Source organism: Porites lutea, chromosome 12 (assembly GCF_958299795.1).
Source record: "Porites lutea chromosome 12, jaPorLute2.1, whole genome shotgun sequence".
NCBI lineage: Eukaryota > Metazoa > Cnidaria > Anthozoa > Scleractinia > Poritidae > Porites > Porites lutea.
In genome coordinates, this window is record NC_133212.1 from 6,050,636 (window position 1) to 6,070,727 (window position 20,092).

The 20,092-nt window shown below is 39.1% G+C and overlaps 2 protein-coding genes across 2 annotated transcripts; both read right to left on the bottom strand.

Moving 5' to 3' along the window:
• Positions 1-4,508: 4,508 nt before the first annotated feature.
• On the bottom strand, positions 4,509-14,896 carry LOC140953596 (general transcription factor IIF subunit 1-like). Its single transcript, XM_073403013.1, has 10 exons — positions 14,735-14,896; positions 12,787-12,869; positions 12,119-12,188; positions 9,953-10,146; positions 8,341-8,644; positions 7,689-7,776; positions 7,070-7,228; positions 6,362-6,580; positions 5,516-5,665; positions 4,509-5,320 (listed from the first exon to the last, which is right to left on the bottom strand). The coding sequence occupies exons 1-10, from the start codon at positions 14,795-14,797 to the stop codon at positions 4,947-4,949; spliced, it is 1,704 nt and encodes a 567-aa protein (XP_073259114.1). The 5' UTR covers positions 14,798-14,896; the 3' UTR covers positions 4,509-4,946.
• A 2,268-nt stretch (positions 14,897-17,164) lies between these two features.
• On the bottom strand, positions 17,165-20,092 carry LOC140921366 (serine/threonine-protein kinase NIM1-like). Its single transcript, XM_073371366.1, has 3 exons — positions 19,619-20,092; positions 19,256-19,524; positions 17,165-18,998 (listed from the first exon to the last, which is right to left on the bottom strand). Exons 1-3 carry the CDS (start codon positions 19,869-19,871, stop codon positions 18,222-18,224), a joined length of 1,299 nt encoding a protein of 432 aa, XP_073227467.1. The 5' UTR covers positions 19,872-20,092; the 3' UTR covers positions 17,165-18,221.

Here is a 20,092-nt window from a genome sequence, read left to right on the forward strand (position 1 = left end):
GCGTATGGCTTTTGAGTTCTTTTTAAAAAGTGTTACAAAGATCTAAAGAGAGTTAACGTCAAAAAATTACTTCTAAGTGTGCAATAGTTCTTTCGTACTGGCTCTACGTTATTGTCGCAGGTCGAAGCTTGTTTTCACTTCATTTTGCTTCTAAACCGTTCTAAAACCAGTGCTTACTTCGGCAGCTCGAATAATAATGGACCGAAACAGTCAAAAATGGTCACAAAAAGGCTATTCATTACCATTTGCTGTGAAAGTCTCTGTTCGACGTTCTTTAATTTTTAAACAGTTTCATAGTTTGAATAAGCGACAAGAAAGCTCTCCGCATCTTTCAATTCTACCATGTAACTGAACATGCCATTTTTATACAAATTAAAGGCTTTTTAACCGCGTGTAGAAACACGGCTGCTTATTGCATTTTCTTACCGTTTGGAACTCCTGACTCAGGCAGCAAATTTCGAAGAAACCAACTCTTTATCACTGAGCTTCCGCTGGAATGACGAAGGGAAAAAGGCTGTCAAAACGAAAGTGGAATGTTTTAAGGCGTTACGACTATTTTTATTTTCATCATTATTCCTTTCAAATATGTATTACTGACCAAGCGTGAGGTGGTCAATATGACTAGATATATGGCCAAATTCCTTTTTTGCATTTTGCTAGACTTTGTAGGAGTCCTTTATTTTTCTTGGTTGGTTATGCCATGAGACTTCGTCGCTTGCTGCGCGACCTCATGCAGTGAAGTTTGCTTTGCTCACTTTTAAGAACTTATGATTGGTCGACTTGTAGCAAGTCTAGCATTTTGTTTACAGAGACAAAGTCGAGGCAAATGAAAAAAGAACGACACCAGTATCCAGTTATCTTTACCGAACAAGCTTAATCAAAAAGGGTTTATTTATTTTATGGACAAGTTACCGTGGTTTTTATTCACAACGGTTTGTCTTGCTGTTATTTAGTAACTTACGAGCAGGCAGGCGACCAAGACACTGATTTATCTCATTTTCTCGCTTACCCTTCCCAGCGTCCTTTGCGTCAACGCTAAACGTTCACATGGTCTTTCTAATTTCTTTTGCTCGCAACCCCACGAGCAACTAACTGTTAAAGCGACTGACGAAGGAAATCATTTTAGATTTCCCAAACCGGTCTTGCTATTTAAAACAGTTCTTAAATTAACCGCCCCCTGGTTGGCTTAGTTGGGAGAGCACCGGTCTGCTGAGCGGGAGATCACGGGTTCGAACCCCGACCTGACCAACGCTCAGGGTCTTTAACTAAGAAGAAAGTGTTGCCTTTGTGATGGCATCTGCCAACGGTTAGACTTTCTAGACTTCTCGGATAAGGACGAAAATCCATAGTTCCCGTCTCACAGCAATTACACTTATCTGGTTCTTGTGGGACGTAAAAGAACCCACACCACTGTTCGAAAAGAGTATACACACCTTACATTAAGGGTTGGGTGGATATAGTAAGCTAATAAATGGACTGAGAGCGGCTGCCTGTGGCGCCTTTGTATGCTGACGTCCGAACTTATTACTCACATGTTAAAATGTATTGTAAGAGGGCACGTCTGTTGTTCTCTCATGCACGAATCTTCATTCTTTCACTCATTCATTCATTCCCGCGATACTATTTCCCTCAGTCGCGTTTTCAGTTCTTCAAACACACTTGAGACGACTAGGAACGAGGCAGTTTATCTAGTTTTATCGAGTACTGAGAGCTTTAAGACTAAAAGAAATCTACTAAGCATATCTTCACTCGCCTTAAAAACGTGAAAAAATGACGCCTGTTCTGCAGGCTTCTTTATATTCAGTTTCCCTCTCCAATTCAATGGGATTTACTTTACACTAGAAATATTTTAACTAAACTAAGGCCGAATACTTGTAGGAAATAACCATGCAGAACAGTCCGTCATGCTTCATCTGTAGAGACTCTCGATGAAGATTATAGAGTTTCGATGGTAAACAAACAATCAGAACATAAAGCTTATGGCTTTTGGTTTCTTTTTGAAAAGTTTTACAAAGATCTAACGAGAGTTAACGTCAAAAAGTTACTTCTAAGTGCGCAATAGTTCTTTTGTACTGGCTCTACGTTATTGCCGCAGTTTGAAGCTTGGTTTCACTTCATTTTGCTTCCAGACCGTTCCAAAGCCAGAGCTTACTTGGGCAGCTTGCATAATGGACCGAAACAGTCAAAAATGGTCACAAAAAGGCTATCATTCCTTACCATTCGCTGCAAATTCTCCGTTTGACGATCTTTTGAACGGTTTCATAGTTTGAATAACCGACATCGAAACTTCCCGCACCATTCAATTCCACCATGTAACTTATACAAATGAAAGGTTTTTTTGACCGCGTGTAGAAACATGGCTTCTTATTGCATTATTTTTCTTACCGTTTGGAACTCCTGACTCAGGCAGCAAATATCGAAGATATTAAGTCTTTATAAGGTATCACTGAGCTTCCGCTGGAATGACAAAGGGAAACAGGCTATCAAAACGAAAGCGGAGTGTTTTAAGTGACGTGACGACTATTTTTATTTTCATCATTATTCCCTTCAAATATGCATTACTGACCAAGCGTGAGGTCAGCATGACTGGATATATGGCCAAATTCCTTTTTTTGCATTTTGCTAGACTTTCTAAAAATCCTTTATTTTTTCCTGGTTGGTTTTGCCAAGAGACTTCGTCGCTCGTTCGGTCGCTGCAGGACCTCATGCATTAAAGCTCATCCTCGCTCACTTTTGAGAACTTATGAGAGGTCCACTTGTAGCAAGTCTGGCATTTTGTTTACCGAGACGAAGTCGAGGCCAATAAAAAAGAGAACGACGCCAATATCCAGCTATCTTGACCAAAGAAGTTTGGTCAATAAGGGATTTATTTTATGGCCATATTTTCGTGGTTTTGACTCACAACGGTTCGTCTTGCTAGCTGTTACCGTATTTATTCGAATAAGCGCCCAACCTCGAATAAGCGCCCATCCTAAAGGCAGAAAAAGTTAATAAGCACCAAGCCTCGAATAAGCGCCCACCCCCTCCTCCTCCCAATCAAACTCCAATAAGCGCTCACCCCCACCCCACCCACCTGAGTGAATAAATTCTTATAAGAGACTTTCCGAGGACCGAGTTTTCTTCGAAGTATTTTACAGAAACTTTGCTTTGTTACTTCTTCGCGTTTTGTTATTAGCATTTATTGTTTTGTTGCAAAATAAACATACTTCACTTGCTGAAAATGGTGAAAATTTAATAAGCGCCCACTCTCAAGGTCCAAAAATTTAATAAGCGCCCAGGGCGGTTAATTGAATAAATACGGTATTTAGTATTTTACGAGTAGGCAGGGTAGGGGGCGGGGGGGGGCTACTGCCATATATGGGCTATATAGGTATGTGCCTCTGTGAGGGGTATGGTTTTCAAGCAGTTTACTCTAGGATAGGGTATATAAATCCGAGCGTTTGGGTCTAGAATAGGGTATCATTTTTCAGGAAACTGATCAGTTGATTGAAGATTTTATCTAGACTAGGGAAACAACTACTCTCGGATTGGGGGGATTTGGGGAGTTTACTCTAGTATAGGGTAGCCAAATTCAGCTGAACTAGCTCTGGTATAGGTTAAGGGTTCCAGGGTCCCAGCGGCACATCCCCACCCAGAAATTCCTAAAGTACCCCCCCCCCCCCCCGGGCAGGGTAGCGAGACACTGTTTTATCTCGCTTACCCTCCCCAGCGTCCTTTGCGTCAACGCTAAACGTTCCCATGGTCCATTGCGCGATACTATCGCTTGCAGTCGCGTTTTGTGTTCTCCAAACACACTTGAGATGAGACACTTAGGAACGAGACAGTTTATCTAATTATATCGAGTACTGACATCTTTAAGACTAACAGAAATCTACCAAGCATGAGGTGTGTAGACAAGATACCCTCATGACCGGCATGGGATCAAAGAGCGCGCACACATCACGATGCCTCGAACATTTCGGATGGTGGGCCTGTGGCACGACTTAAAGATAGATATCTCCCCCATTCCTGTGAAGGAAGGAAGTCACCAACCTGAGTCTTGAATAGACCTTTTTAGCTTGAATGTTTTGATTTCAGATCAGGGGATGCCGCAATTTACCTTTTGCGCTGCATAAATTATGCATACGACTGTTTTGCAGTCTAAGAGGTCTATTGACAAAATACAGTGATTTGAATGAAATTTTATCCTAAACTTGTTTCATTGGAATGGAACAATGGAATGCGAAAAGGTTTATGAACTGTTCACAGTCGCCTTCTTACCGAGTATAGCCTGGGGATGAGTATCAAATACACTTAGGAAGTGGGGGACGGTTAAACCCAACGCCAACCCCTCGGTACATTTTAAAAGGTGCTCGGTCTCGACAATCTTACGGGAGAATAGGGAACTGTGAACAGTCTAAAAGGTCTTTTGGTAAGAGATCCTCTTCAGTCGTGATCTGTACCGGGATACGATCAGGAACTTGTACAGTCAAGCCACTTAATACGGACACCTAATATGGCTTCTTCAGTGTCCGTATTAACGGGGTTTGACTGTACTGGCTCAATAGAAACGCACTGCCCATGCGACGAGCATTTTTGGCTTGAAAGCGCATGCGTAGTAGAACGTTCAAATGACGTCACGGAAGCTATATTGGTGTTCCTAAACAGTAACATGGTGGCTATGTTGGTGTTCCGAGCAATTCTTGTGGGAGTTGAGCTCTTTTCTTATGTAAACACTTTCTTTTGTTCCAATGAATTTTACATAGATGCTGGCTACGTCAGTGAAAACGTTCTATTGGTAGTAACCACGCATAACTTGCAATTAACGCTAAGGTTTTTTGACTAAAGTAAGAATGGGTTAACACACAACCCAAGGTAAAAAGATCTATTATTAAGGCGACTTAATGAGGCGCGCACGTAAAGATTAAGCGATGGGACGAAACAAGAGACCTTCACGCGCGCAGATCTCAGCTTTGTGGTTTAAGCGACAGATAAAGTTTCCCTTTGATGGTCTTCTGTTCGGGTTGTATCTTTCTAACAATAGCAGCAAGTTTTTTCACGGTCTCATCATTTGACAGGCCCGTCCGTTTGCTCTTGAACTTTTGCAAAAGGTCCTTGCTGGTCATGGGCTTTCTTGTGAGGTACCTTCTCACGGCTTCTTCAGTGATTCCCTGAGGGCCTTCCTCACCACCGGTCGGTGTTGGGGTGCTTGTTCTTGAGCCTCCTCCTGCCCCTCCAGCGGAAGGTGCCGGGGATACACGAGGTTTTTTGCTTGCTGGACTTCCCTCTTCGCCTGGGGTACCTTTTTTACTTGCACTCGCTGGGCGCTTCTTTGATTTTGCTACAAAAACCCAGACAATTCAAAAAATCGTTTCAGCACGGGGAACATGAAACTGATCGGGAACAAATAAAACAACATCCAAAATGCTAGTTCTAGAAATAGTACCTCACGAAGGTTTTGCTAAATAGGTTTCATTTATACGGTCGATCCTTAAATTTCATCTACGTACCCGGAAAATGGTGGGGATATACTTACAGGGAGTCCCTGGTCTGTCCTGACTCAGCTTTGTAGCAGCGGCAGCAATGGTATTAGCAGCGCCGTCTGTAGCAATCGTAGGGGTCGATGAACGGCTATTTGAAGAGGTACTGGAGCCACTCCCCGACTTCTTCTTTTTCTTTTTGTCACCTTTACAAACACAAAATAAATTTGACATCATATACGAGCAAAACACACTCAAGATAATCAACATTTGTTCACCAGTTAGTAATTAAGTTTTTCGCACTTAAGGCAAATTTCCCGCCTCAACGCTGTGACCGGCCACATGTCAAGCAACTAAAAGTGAAACAAGTCGTAGCATTTTCCCGCGCTTGCCACCTCCAAGTCTTTACTCTGTATTTTGATTGGTTCATTTAATTAATTGCCTCTCATGTGATTGGCCAGAGCAATCCCTTTTGTTGCATTTTACTTACGATAGCCTCTCTTTGGATAATCGTAATCGCCTCGATTTCTGCTGGGTTGTGTCTGGCACGAACGGTGATTGGTCAGTTTCGTTAACTCTACGTCACTTCGCTGTGTGACTGGCCACATAGGGAAACGAGTCGTGGCATTTTCCCGCGCTATGCGACCGCCGCGTCTTTACTCTACTCGTGATTAAGCAAATCGGACTCCCGTTACGCGGTCGTCTGATTTTGTTTATCACTTGTATGATTACAGACCGAATTGGACTCCACTCACTCTTATTACCATCATCAACTGGCTGCCTGGCTCCACTAGCCTCTATGGTTTTTCCAGGCAGCCAGTACTCTAATTTTATTTTCAATAGTTTCAATGTTGTAATTTGTGAGTACAAAGAAAGATTGTTGTAGCGCCATGATTTCTAACCTTGTAAGAACAAAGCAGACGTTCCCTTCATTTCATCCCCGTCCGGATCTTCTTCGTCTTCATCCTCGTCCCAGGACTCCTTCCCTTCATCTCGTTCCAACATGTCTTTCAGCTCATGTCCCTCTTGTGTTAGTTCATCCTCATCTTCGCTTGATGTCTCTTCTGCATTAAGGTCATCTTCAGCTTTCGGTTTGTTCACTTTTAAAGCCGTTACATCTTCTGTAAAAAAAAAAAAACAGAGAGACAATAAAAACGTAGGATTAGGATGGCCGTGAATTTAAATAACCATCACAGGAGATTCTGAGGTTAGAGTCCTTGGGTGAAATCCTTTAGCGTGACCATTCAAATGAAAGCTACGGAGAAGTACTTTCCTGTGGTGCTGTTTATTATGCTGTACAAGGTGGTTCTAACTTTGGAGTCGGTCGATGAAATCCTTAAGTGTCACCATTCAAATGAAAGCCACTGAGCAGTTCTTTACTGTGGTGCAGTTTATTATGCTATACAAGGTGGTTCTAACTTTGGAGTCTGTGGATGAAATCCTTAAGTGTGACCTGACCATTCAAATGAAAGTTACTGAGCAGTCCTTTCTTGTGGTACTGTTTATTATTCTGTATCAGGTAGTCTTAAGTTTTGAGTCTGTCAATGAAATCCGAAAGTGTGTTTCTTGTGGTACTGTTTATTGGGGATTGAAGGTTTAAGAAGTCTCACCCTCTGACGAGGACGAGCTGTCAGATAAGTAATCCATTTCTTTGGAATCCAGGTAACCATCTTCCCCAGATGAGACATCGCTATCAGCATCTGAACCTTTCTTAGCCTTTTGCTGCTTTTTCTGTCCAACCTTGTGCTTGTCTTTCTTGGCCTTTTTATCTGCGATAGCAAACAACATTAGCTGCTAACATTCAGCCCACAAGAAAGCGACGTTAATAGTGTTCCCGATTTTTGTATAGTGGTGGGGGCGTCAGTACACAGGCTAAAAATAAAGATGAACGTGCTATTTACCAAAGAAACAGTAGTGCGTGTTTGATGGTTGGGGGAAGGGTGGGGAGGGGGGGGGGGGGAAACCAAAAGACTCTGATTAACCATCGTTAATGGTACCATAGCCAACGTTTACTTGTACGTGACTCGATCTTGTATTCAAAATCAAATTCAAAGGCTGCTAATAGCCATACAGCAAATCAACTTGAAGGTTTAACCTCCTTACGGAATTTTTTAAAAAAACTATTGCTTTACATGAAGTGAATAATGGGAAGACACATTTATTGTTGGATATATCAGAAAACAAGTTAGTTCACGGTAAAAAAAGTACACAAAGCAGATTACGGTTTACCTTCTTTACTGCTCCCTTGATTTTCCTCCTCATCATCATCATTTTCTTCCTCTGACAACGATAAATCCCTTTCATCATCATGAATAATCTGCAGCAAAAAAGTGAGAACTTTAACAAGGTTTTTTTCACATCAACTTGGTGTACACTCAACTTACTCCAGACAAACTTTCCTCTATAAGATGGACAGCTCCCTAAAATGGACACCGACAAATAATCCCAGCATTTCTTTAGTTATTTTCTTTCACTTTCTATAAGGCATGCCTGGATCATTAACCATTTCTAGGAAACTGCCCAACTACCCCTCCCTTAAACCAACATTTTGCCCTAAGTGAGAAGTGAGTGTTAATGTTGGCTTAGGGGAAGGGTAGGTGGGCAGTTTCCCATCTTTTCAAGGCAAATCTTAAAGACCTAGAATTGGTATCATACCAACACTTCATTCTTTGCTGTCTTTGGATCGCAGTTCCTGCACTTTTGACGTCATTGGTTCAATATTGCAAAATACTTCCAAATTTGGTCAACAGTAGCTGGTTATGATGAATTATGCGTGTGAGTTTAGCCAATCAGAAACGGAGAAATATTTTGAATGAGTAATATTGACTTTTGCCACTTTTGATTGAAAGGGTTAAAATGGAATCATGTTATTTTCTCTTACCAAATTTGCTGTTCTACTCGCTATCTTGGAACTTTTATCCATGTCACTGTGTTCCCCTTCTTCCATATCATCTTTATTGTCTGCTAGCCTCTTCTTAACCATAAGAGAGAAATAATTCACTGTTCTTTCACGGCGATTAAACTCCTCCTCTGCCTCATCAGCTGTTAATGTCTGGTATTTTATATCGGCTGTGAAACTGTACCAGTTATTGACTGGAACCGCTTCAAATGCTCCATCCTCGCATTGAGTTAAAATGTAGTAAGAAGAATTCTCATTAATTCCTGCTTCCTTTCGGCCTGTAAACCTGCAAGGAAACCAGTGTAGATTTGAAACTTTTGACTGCTAATGACTCGCAATAACTCTGTTGGGGGAATGTCAGTTCACTTCACACATGCATTGCCATAAATATTGTCAAATGATAGGGCTTATTTAACATTTGTGATTGTTTGACAGTAGCCACTTTGTCATTGATCTTAACTAGTCTTCATTGGGCTGTGGTATCAATTGGCTTTGGGACTATAAATTGCATTGTGTTTACTGGTGTTTGGTGTAAAACACAAACCATAATTATAGCTGGAGCGTTTCGATCCTGCGCATTGATTTATCCAACTGCAATGTTTCTGTTCTGTCTGATTGTAGGCATCCATGCTTCTGGAATCTCCATTCCACAGTCTCCAAATTTTGATGTTGTTCGGTTAAAGTCATATGTAGATTGCCTCTTTTACCATTAATAACAAGACAGACCATGAACAAGCCCTGATATATAGATTTTGCCAGAGCTAAAAGCGAAGATCCCATTTATGTGTTTTACTTTTACTTCATACAATGGACTTAAAACAATTGCAAGGTAATCCACAAATTTATACTTTACTTTAGGGGAGAACTGTATGACTGAAAAACATAAACTTGAGCCTGCGATCATTTAAAAGCTAATAACTGGTCAGCAAAAAACTTAAAAAAAGCATGTGTCCTCAATGAGGTGGCATCAGAGCCCGCAATACAGACATGTGATTCTGGTCAGCAGATACCCTGTTTTGACAGCTGTCAATTGACCATAATATGGATGCCTATTATCAAGTTATACACAGATTACAGGCTCCCACACTAGCTTGTAAGTTTGACATTTCACATTGGCTCCCCTGTGGTGCAGACAGATGGGCAGATGTACAGTCAGGTGATTACCAAAATTCCTCAGATTTCTTTGGTATGGGGCTCCGCTCGTGTGCCCAAAGAGCGGCGAGGAGCTCTACTATCATACAAACACCACAATGAATATCTTTCATTAGAAACTAATACAAGCCAAATAATTGTTTTGTCATTCGACCACTGAGTTTGTTTTATTACTGAATATCCTCGGGAAGTGAAGCGATCTGCCATTTTCACGCAAGAGCGATTGCAAGAAGGAGAAAAGCACGGTTTCCTTTACGAATGTGCAGAATATTATTTGCAGCCAAACACAGTTGGACAGCATTGTGCAAGAGCAGACCATTATTTGTAGGCAGTTATTTGCAGGTCACATGTAGGGCTCTCAGCCCATGAAAAGAAAGAAAAATTTGCTTCAAATGATAACAACTTTTTAATAGCCACAAATATAGGATATACATTGTATTACCTGCGACCACTCTTGCCTCCAATCCTCAAATTCCATGGTGCGGCCTCAGGATTCTTTGGCTGGGTGACATGTCCACGGCGTTTCTTACGTGCCTCCTCCCTCCTTTCACGACCAAACTCACTACCAGCACCAAAAGTAGGAAGGTTTTCACTTTCTTTTTCTTCTATAGATTCTGTCTGGCGGGACATTTGGGCCTAAAAAGAAATATTGAAAAGAAACAAGCAAATTAATGTTGTAATTAAATTTGTACTAAATTATACTGCCCACAAGAGTTTTAAACATGCATGACTGGATTAAAATGTAAAGAAAAATGAGTCACACTTATCAGCCAGAGTTTTTTCTTGCACACAGCAGATGTCTTAGAAATCTGTTAGAAACGTAGTAAACTGATCCCAGTGATTTTGTTACAAATAGTTACTGGTGAGTCCTAGGATTATCTTGAGAAAAATCATGAGTCCAACTGTCCCAATCCAGAACCAATGAGTCCCAGTATAAAAGATAAAGAGGCCGAAAATGAAAATGCTTGGGCCTTCATATAACCAGACAGTTAATCTGAAGACAGACTCCAAAACACTGTATAAGAGTATACTGAAATTAAAATATAGTCCCTCTATTGTAGAGCATAACAAAGGCTAAAAGAAATGTGCATTGTTAAACAACAGCCATAAGAACTGCCACAGAAGTTAAACAAATGGGATATTTCTCCAACTCTTTCTACACTTGTTTAGTTCAATCAATTGGTCTCTGCATTCTACGGAACGCATGCCATGAATTATTTTGCACCTTTGGGGATTTTTTTGTGTCAGGGACGCAGGACGCAGAGGTATCAAAATCACTCTAATCCACATCAAGGATGCCAGCAAAATCTTGGAGTCGCTTATTTTGTCTCAAAGAGCATTTCAATCAGTATAATAGGGACTTTAAGATCCGATGACGCAGACGGCAACAAGAATGTCAAAAAAACAATAGGTTTTATAACCAAAACAACAACTTTGCACCTGCATCACACTTGTTTGTACATTTCTTTTCCCGTTTTTGCATGCCTACGATGTGAAAATGCCTAATTTTGTGTTTTGTGGAGAACATAAACAAGCAATGACAAAATTTAGTTTCTCTTTCTGAACTTGGATATGGTCCCCAGGAATTCAACTCCAGGAGGGTTCGCCTACATTTGACAAAGAAAGTGGGTACTAAGAAATAATTGCGATAAAGACTGAAAGAACGCAAATTCACTTTTTAAGCAACTTTCTTGTTGTCCTCACGTCGTTGGATCATAAAGTCCCTAATGTTAACCCTTCCACCTCTACAGGGTGTAAACCAAGTTACAACGGGAGGGATCTATGGGGGAAATCCTATGATGTCGCCATTCAAATGAAACCTCCCTGGGAAACCTTTTGCATGAAGTCATTTATTTCTCAAGGTATTACAAACAAAACTTTTGACTCTTTTTGAATTTGTTTGCACTAGCTTCTATAAGGAGTGAGAAATTTAGAGTCCCTAACCTGGACACATTGCTCTCAGGGTGCAAAGAAAGTCAGTTTTACAGTCTGCCATTCCAGCAAGCTGTTGCTACAATTGGCGACAAAATTGTTGAGACATTGTATTCAAATAGGGTAGCTTTGGAGAACAAAAGTGCGCCGGTCCCCTCCATTCAAAGTTGGGGTGTTTGTCGTTTTCTTTAGATAGTAGGAAGATCAGCACAACATTGCATGGAGGGGATGGGGGAGGAAAAGGTATGTTTCCTCCTTTTGAAGTTAGTGAAACGTAAAAAAGCCTAGTTTTGGGCGAAGTGTCACAACTCATTATGTAGCATGTATTAGCCCACAAGTCATTTCAACTAGCCCCAAAACCCTTTTTGATCAGCAGGATTGATTACAATCCTTCTGTAACTAATTTGAACTTCCCGAAAAAACAGCACTTGCCCATCGGGCAAGTTAAGAACAAAAATCACTAGCCCAATAGCAAAATCTACTAGCCCCGGGCTATCAGACATGACTTTCTTTGCGCACTGGCTCTATTTTTATTAGAATGAAACTATAATAGCAAATGTATGAAAGCTGCTAAAATTGGTTCTGTCGATCTTAGGTTAAGTGTCCCATGAGACTGACCATCTTTTAAAAAGAGGTACATTTGTATACATCTACATAGTGTCTTTTATAAATGTACCTTTGAAACTGCTGAGATATCCACCTTGGTACTCTGGAAACGCATGACTGAATATTTTTTTGCCAAGTGCCTTGAAAGAAAAAATTTAAGTTGTTTAAATTATTCCAGAAATCACTGGGCCACACTGGAAGAAATTTATGCTAGCTAACTAGCATTTGTCTCTTGTAAGGAATAGTTATTATTTCCTTAAACAATAATGGAAAATTATAGTTAACAATAAAAAATCGGACAATGAGAAGAAAGTGCTTGTAAAGAAAACAATAATTGTATACTGTAAGTACACACCCTCAGTCAAACTGGCAAAATGAAAAATTGTCTGCAGCCTGTGTAGCAAGTTTTTATAGCCATCTTGTTATCTCAAGAATGTGAACTGCAAGGTAATTAATTTAACTGTATCTTTCTGAGATCCGTTGCGGTCTTCTCTCTTCAACTGCCACTTAATTTCCCGCCTTTAATAAGACTGAAGGAGTTTAAATAATCACAAAAAAGTCTGAAAGGATGCAAGGTCAATTTTTCAGTAATATTGTCACTAACGTCATCATTGTCAGATCATAAGGTCCCTAACACTCCACCGTGTAATACACCTTCCTTGGGATATGTGCCCCTACCCCCAACCCACACTGCATTTTGACCAAAATTTTAAGTATACAACATTGTATGTGCCTCACCTTGGTACCCGCACCTTGTACATGCTGGTGTTAGCAGCACCAGCTGTGAATCCAGACACTGATGGCTGTGACATAGCACCGACCTGTATGCAACACATAAAACCATGGTGTGTTAACCCTTTAAGTCCCAATAGTGACCAACATCTATTTTCTCCTAACAATATCCATACATTGTCAAGAGATAAGGTTGTGAGAATATAAAAAATGATCATGAAAGAGAAAATGCCTTGATGTTTTATTAAATTCTTTCAACTAATTCTTAAAGGAAATGTGTGGAGATCAGTTTGGAGAATTTGTATGTTGATATTGGGGCTTAAAGGGTTAATATTATTTATGTATCAGCAAAGACCAGTGGAGTTCCATGACTCTATGGAGTCGACTCCAAAGGAGAGGAAATTTGTTGTGACCATATAATTTTAAGAAAAAGGTTATGCTTCAATTAATTTTACTGATAATTTCAATTATTAGTAATAGTGAAGCTGACATTATATTATTTTAATAGGGTGGACTCATTCTTAGCATGACAGCCTCTGGCCATTGTATTTGCCCACTAGAATTTTTTTGTTAAATTAAAAAGTAATAAAAATACTAACAGGCAAATGCTACGAATGAATTCACCCTAAGTATGGCAAGACATCAAATCAAGTCAGGAGAGATAGAATCTGTGGAAAACTAGAGGTGATGAATTCTTTAGCTTTCTTTATTAGAATTCTTTAGCTTTCTATATTAAGGGCTTCTTTAAAAAGGGTAGGGAGGAAGGTCATACAGTCTCCACTTTCAATTTTAAAAATCATTTTTCCCATGAATAGACCTTGTCACGGTTTTCGACGCCATCTTGACGAGTAGGCAAACGCATGCGTACAGTGTTTGCATGAGAATCTTATGTCGAGTAATTTTCATTGAACGGCTGTAACGGCTGTTCTGAAAAAAAAGTGAATTGTAAACTAAAGCTTCACTCCTAAGGATTCTACTGAAAAAAATTGAGCGCGTTACATGCGCCAGAACCACTTTTTAAAATTTTCTATACATTTGTCTGTAAGAAAGTCCCACAAAAAATTACAGACAAATATATGGAAAAGCTAAAGCAAGCCTCTGGAGAAATTTAAGCACAGATACGCCCCCAAAATATTTTGGGACAACCTTTGCTCTGCAGCTTTAGTTTACAATAATTGTAAACTAAAGCTACAAAGCAAAGGTTTGTCAATTATTGTCAAAAATATCAATTGTCAATTATTTGTATAATATAAATTATTGTCAATTGTTTGTCAATTATTGTCAAGAATATCCATTATTGACTTTTTTTTTTCAGAAGAGCAGTTTTATGGAAATTATTCGACATTAGATTCTCATACAAACACTGTAATTTCTCACAGGTTTGCCTACTCGTTAAGATGGCATCCAAAACCGTGACAAGGTCTACTGTAGAGGAAGCTATCATTCTTTGGGTATTTCTATAATTTGTTGTTTCATGGACACTTTTTAAATTTTACGTTACGTTGTTTGATGCTATTATATCTGTCTTATATCACTGTTTCAAGGCTGTGTCACCTTTCAAAGCCCAGGAGGGGGGTGCTCCAGATTTCCAGAGACGGGGATAGTCAAAGGATTTTTTCGGGTTTTAAAGTTTTGATTCCAGGATTTTTTTGGGCAGGAAAATTTGGCAAGTCTTTCTTTTCAATGTAGCACCACTTCTCATAAATTCTGTGGTCATGACAAAAATATTTAATTCGTATGGAGGAATTTTATAATCAGCCCTCTAATGAGCCTTATATCACGATTCATACTTGGAAAATACGACTCATATATCGATATTTCATTAAGATACAAACTTACAACCGGCAACGCACAATATTCTAAATAATCTGATTATAATAGTTAAACGAAGTAGCTAATTTAAAGAATTATAAATATAGCCTGTATGAAATTTTGCACCAACACTCACGAATACCTTTTGCTGTAGAATCGTCCTTGCCCCCATTTGTACTCGAGAAGGAGCTTGTTGTTTATCCATTATGTTTTGTTAATGAAAGTGTCGATGGGATGAAAAAGAAAGGAAAACTTAAAGAACTTTTACCCAAACGAACGTATATCAGATCGACGCCATCTTGAATGCTTTGTAACCTCTCTCTACTTAGTAGCCACGCAAGTTTCATATTGTGCGAAAGGGCTGATGGGATGTTTTATTGTCTGGCACTTTTTAATTTAATATTAACTCCAATTAATTAGCAAGTAAATTTAGTAAATGGGCTATTGCATTTTAAGGACCAGTGGAATTCTTCACGGTAAGTTATAAAAATGGAGGATTTCTGTCGGGGTACAAACAAAAAATATGGAATTCTTTGGGGATGAAGATTAATTTGTACCAAAATCTTCAGGGGTGAACAAGGAATCACCTTTTCATGAAATTCTTCAGGGCTAAACCCATTTTCTTTGAGTTATTTTTTAGGGTAGACCCATATTTTGTAGAAGTACAGTCTTCAGTGGTGAATGCAATTTAATGGAATTATTTCTTCTTAGCCCAATGTAAATTGTTTTAATTTTGACGTTTTGCCTTAGTATCTTGCCACTTTGGGAGTGAGCCTTCACACCTCTCGGATCCAGGCCACGTCCACTGTTTCCTAACATAAGGGTACCTCCCCCCGCCCCGGAATGAGGTCGCTTTTCCCTGGTATTTGGCAGGTGGTCTCTTTTCCTTCCGCCTGCCAAGTACCAGGGAAAAGAGCCCTCTGCTAACAGGGAACACTCAGTCTCACTGCAGGGTTCGTACTGGTCATGGAAAACCTGGAGAATCACAGAATTTAAGAATTTCATTTTCCAGGCCTGGAAAGCCATGGAATTTAATTGTCAGTCCTTGAAAATCATAGAAAATTAAAGTTTTGTTTGTTAGATTTATATAGTTACTGCAGATGACAAAGCATGGACAGCATGAACGGCACACATTTTGGTGGACACCAGAGGTGGTGTCTGTTGAACTGTTAAACGTCAAAAATACCCTAAAACACAAAAGCTAAGGAATACGCTGAACACCACTAAATACTCTTAGCTACAATGTATTTTTCCAAGAACCAATTTAAGAACCTAAACAGCCTAAATTTGTGCTAATTACCATTAATGAAGGAAAATGCAGGTTCTTTGTAAAAAATTTGTAAAAGGTGACAGCTAAACCAGTAAGGTCAAGGAAAACTTTACAAGGTCATGAAAAAAGTCATGGAAAGTGATCCTGGAATTTGAAGAGCTTAAAAGAGTATGAACCCTGACACTGGAAAAATATCTACTTATTTTATAAAATAAAAACACTTCTCCTGACTGATCTGCGGAAGTGCCAGCTTTCCAAACAAAGAGGAGGGTCTGTCACTTGCATAAAATACCCTGTCAGAATGAAATGATATAATACTGGTACTTGCAAATTCCTTTTGAATAGGAATGTACCATTTCAATAAAATTGAATTTTTTTAGTTATCTCAAAAAGTATACCAAAAAAGAACGGAAGGTTGCTGGACAAGTTGTACATAGAGGTTATAGAGTAGAGAAGATAAATTATGCCACAAACAAATAATTTAAGAAATTATTGGACTGGGTAGGCTAATCAGAAAGAACAAGATGAAAACTATCCACTTTACAAAAACGATCAGTATGCTCGAGCAAACTGGTGGTGAAAATATTAAAAAATATAATCAATGTTATGCTTAGAATATGACTCCATGTGAATTTTTATAGAATCGTTCCCTTTACAATCCACCTCAATAAAAAAAATTTTTCGAAGCAGAAGGCTTTAAGACATCTCCAGAGCATAAAGTTGCTTATAACTCACCACAAGTTTGCTCTAATTTGGCAAATAGACCACATTTTTCCTCTTGCTCTTTCAGAATATTTTAAGTCAGTCCTATTAATTTAACAAAATATTTAAATTTCTGTGATGTCTGCATGCTCATGCTCTATTTCTGGTTCATGGAAAATATTGTTATAATCTGATGTTGTTCCATCATGGTTTGAATATCACAGCTTTATTTCATAATTTGTTTCATGATATTGATCACAACATTTCTTTTTGTTGGTCTCTATCACAACCTGAATAAACCAGCAGCAGATTGTCAACATAACATTTTGTGAATATCAAAGTGACTATTAGAAATAAACAATGAATTAAAACAAGCGCATCAAAAAATTAAGGTTTCATTTTTCAGCAGTTGATCTAAGCTCGCCCCTGACTGAACATATGCTTCCAATGGAAGCGGCTCTATTCATCGTCGCCATCATCATCATCATCATCATGATTGATTGGCTGAAGAGAGTTCACTTGTAAGGTGTCTTGATTGAATGGCTCGGTACTTAGGGCAGAATACAACAACATGCATTCAAAATTAATGTACATGTAGTCTATTGTATGAAAATACTTTTTATTAGGAGTCCTTATCAAACCATTGATGTTCAGATGCTACACATAAATAAAATGCAAACTTATTTGCAAAAATTAAAAATAATTTCCAGAGAGAAATTGGATGGTGAATATTTACAAATCCTTTTTTTCTGAAAATATGCCTCAAATCACTCTACTATTTACAAGACATTTTTCTCCTTTTTCTGGCACTTCAAAACCCCTAACAATAAATATACCTTTATGCTTCCTCTCAATATCCATCAATGAAAAAAGGAAGTATGCATTTGTATTGCCAAATAAGAAAGTTATTAATATTTTAAAAGTTGTTGGAGGGCCATTGTCAACCAGACAAGAATATTGTGGTTAGAACAGATTCTGATATCTGATTGGTCAAACACTACCAATTATTTAGTAAAATTTCAACATTATAATGTGAACCTCTAACACAACCAAATATTATTAAGAAACGAGTTCATATTCAATCAATAACCATTTTTTTTTTACAAAAAAATGTAACAATTGAAATTGAATTGCAATGAATTTAAGAAGAAATTGCACAATATTTGATAAGCTCTTCAAGTTTTTCGTATGCTTAATTTTCGTTGACGTAAATTACGAAAACTATTTTTGTTAATCACCCCACACAAATAAAGTCTTCCATAGCTACGGAGGAACGTATTACATTTCACCGCACGAGTAATCAACATTCGTTTGCTCGTCTCAATTTCCCGATCGAGGGTTTTACGCATGATATGTTTACGTTCAAATATTTGAGACAAGATGTGTAAAAATTGTAGGCAAATATAACTTAAGTGTTAATAATAGATCAAAGAAAGAAGTTAGAATTTATTCACGGGCCTGCGTGAAATAAGCGATCTTATTATCCATTCAAATCCGTTATTTGTAACAAATAAAGCTGTTCTAAAATCTTCCCAAAACAAACTAAATGAAAATTGAAGGACGGACAAGTAAGACGACTGGATAGTCTTTGGCATAATATTTTCTCATTAAAAAGAAGGTTGAACTTACAACCAAATTACTGTACACAAAATGACAATTACAGAATGACACAAAATTTCGATTTAGGCTGTATCTTGGTCCTCTCATTGCTTTCAATCTTCCGTGGATGTGTTTCGCCTCGCAAATGGTGATTGTTGTTATTATTATTGCTGTAACTGCTTAGTGTGGAGGTCTTACGGGCGAGTTCAATTTTCTTTCTCGTAATTCGATGAAGAACTACCCTGTAAGTACCAGTAATGCTATCTCTGGAATCCCTGCAGTTTGATAATTGCTCCGAAGAAATTCCCAATTCCTTCATTGTGCGTAACGCATCGCGTTCGTCCTCTGACAAGTTAGCACTGTCAGGTTCCGGAGGTTTTAAGCTGTACGTTGTGTCCGGACGAGGAAATACCTCTCCTTCGAGCCACGATGAGTGTTTTATCTCCTCCATTGTAAACCTGTCCGTGGGAACAGGCCGTAAAATATTCCGTAATAGAAATTTACAACGTTCCGATAAAAATTCTGGTAGGTAATAGGTGCCATCGAGTATACACTTCTTCAGTTTTCCAACAGTTTCCGCGCGAAACGGCATCACGCCAGTTACCATGAAATACAAAAGTATTCCTAAAGCCCAGATATCGACATAAACTCCAATGTAGTGTTCATCTTTGAACAATTCCGGAGCGGCGTACGGCGGAGAGCCGCAGAATGTGTTCAAAGTGCTGTCTTTAGTAGATAAAGTGCTAAAACCAAAGTCTCCAACTTTCACTAAGTTTGGACCAGCGAAAAATACATTCTCCGCCTTCAGATCTCGATGAATAATATTGTTATCGTGCTGCAAAATAATAGTAGTGATACATTCAAAAATCAGCAATAACCAGCCTCTATGAAAGTTGTGTGGTTTACGTAACATATTTTCGTCGGAGCTGAACAAGTTAGGAAATCGATCACACTTGAAATTAAAACCACTTCATGTTCAATAATTTATATTTTTCATCAGAGTTTCCCCAACCCTGAGTTTTAGATCCATATAATAATGCTTTTTCGTGTAACAAATGCTTAAATTTAATTAAAAAGAGAAATCGACCTTACCATATGCTCCACAGCGGATGTGACCTGCGTAAAAATGCGGCGTGCAGTTCGCTCGTGTAACTTTCCCTCGTTCGAAATTCGAGCGAACAATTCTCCACCGGGAGCGTATTCCATAACAATATGCAACTTAGAAAGCGTTTCTATCACTTCATAGAGCCGGATAATATTTGGATGATGAAGCTTTTCCATCGATGAAATTTCCCTGGAGAGCAATCGTTGCGTTTTCTGATCCAACTTCGTTTTATCTAAGATCTTGATAGCAACCTTGTCTGTAATGAAACAGAGAAACATGAATGTCGTGAAACTGCAATTCGAACGCGCGCGATGACTGCATTTAATTCCCTTTTAACTGAGCGTTCTCACCTCTTGTCAGCGAATGTATCCCCATTTTCACTTGGCAGAAGTTTCCGCTACCTAACTCTCCACGAATGCGATAGAATCCTATCCGTTTTCCAAGAGTGATTTCTTTCAGATAGCGTTCGTCGTGTGCCAAGTCATATGAAAGACGTTCATACGGTGTTAGAGTTTTCTCTCGTGGTTGTTCGATCTTTCTTTTATCACCTTCGCTTTCATGCTCCCGTGAGGAAACGTCGGCCATAGTGTTCGAAACCGTCATGGTTCTAAGAAGTTTACAACCGCCATTGCAGAGCCGGGCGAGCAATGAACGGGTGGTCTACGATCTTCATCTGCTGTTGTGACGGTGAACAAAGGCCATAAAGGTCCCGGTGGTTACCATAGCAACCACTGATCCTTCGATTATGACTTGCCATTGTTATCGTTTCGTTTTTGCGCTGTCCCAGCCGATTTCGTAGCGATTTCTATTTTTTCCCTCTAGAT

Coding starts and splice junctions, on each gene's coding strand:
- LOC140953596 (XM_073403013.1), bottom strand. CDS start 14,797: ATGGATAAACAACAAGCTCCTTCTCGAGTACAAATGGGGGCAAGGACG. Junction 12,870..14,734: donor GGACGATTCTACAGCAAAAG/GTATTCGTGAGT, acceptor TGTTGCATACAG/GTCGGTGCTATGTCACAGCC. Junction 6,581..7,069: donor CAGCTCGTCCTCGTCAGAGG/GTGAGACTTCTT, acceptor TTTTTTTTACAG/AAGATGTAACGGCTTTAAAA.
- LOC140921366 (XM_073371366.1), bottom strand. CDS start 19,871: ATGACGGTTTCGAACACTATGGCCGACGTTTCCTCACGGGAGCATGAA. Junction 19,525..19,618: donor GATACATTCGCTGACAAGAG/GTGAGAACGCTC, acceptor GTTTCATTACAG/ACAAGGTTGCTATCAAGATC. Junction 18,999..19,255: donor CATCCGCTGTGGAGCATATG/GTAAGGTCGATT, acceptor ATTATTTTGCAG/CACGATAACAATATTATTCA.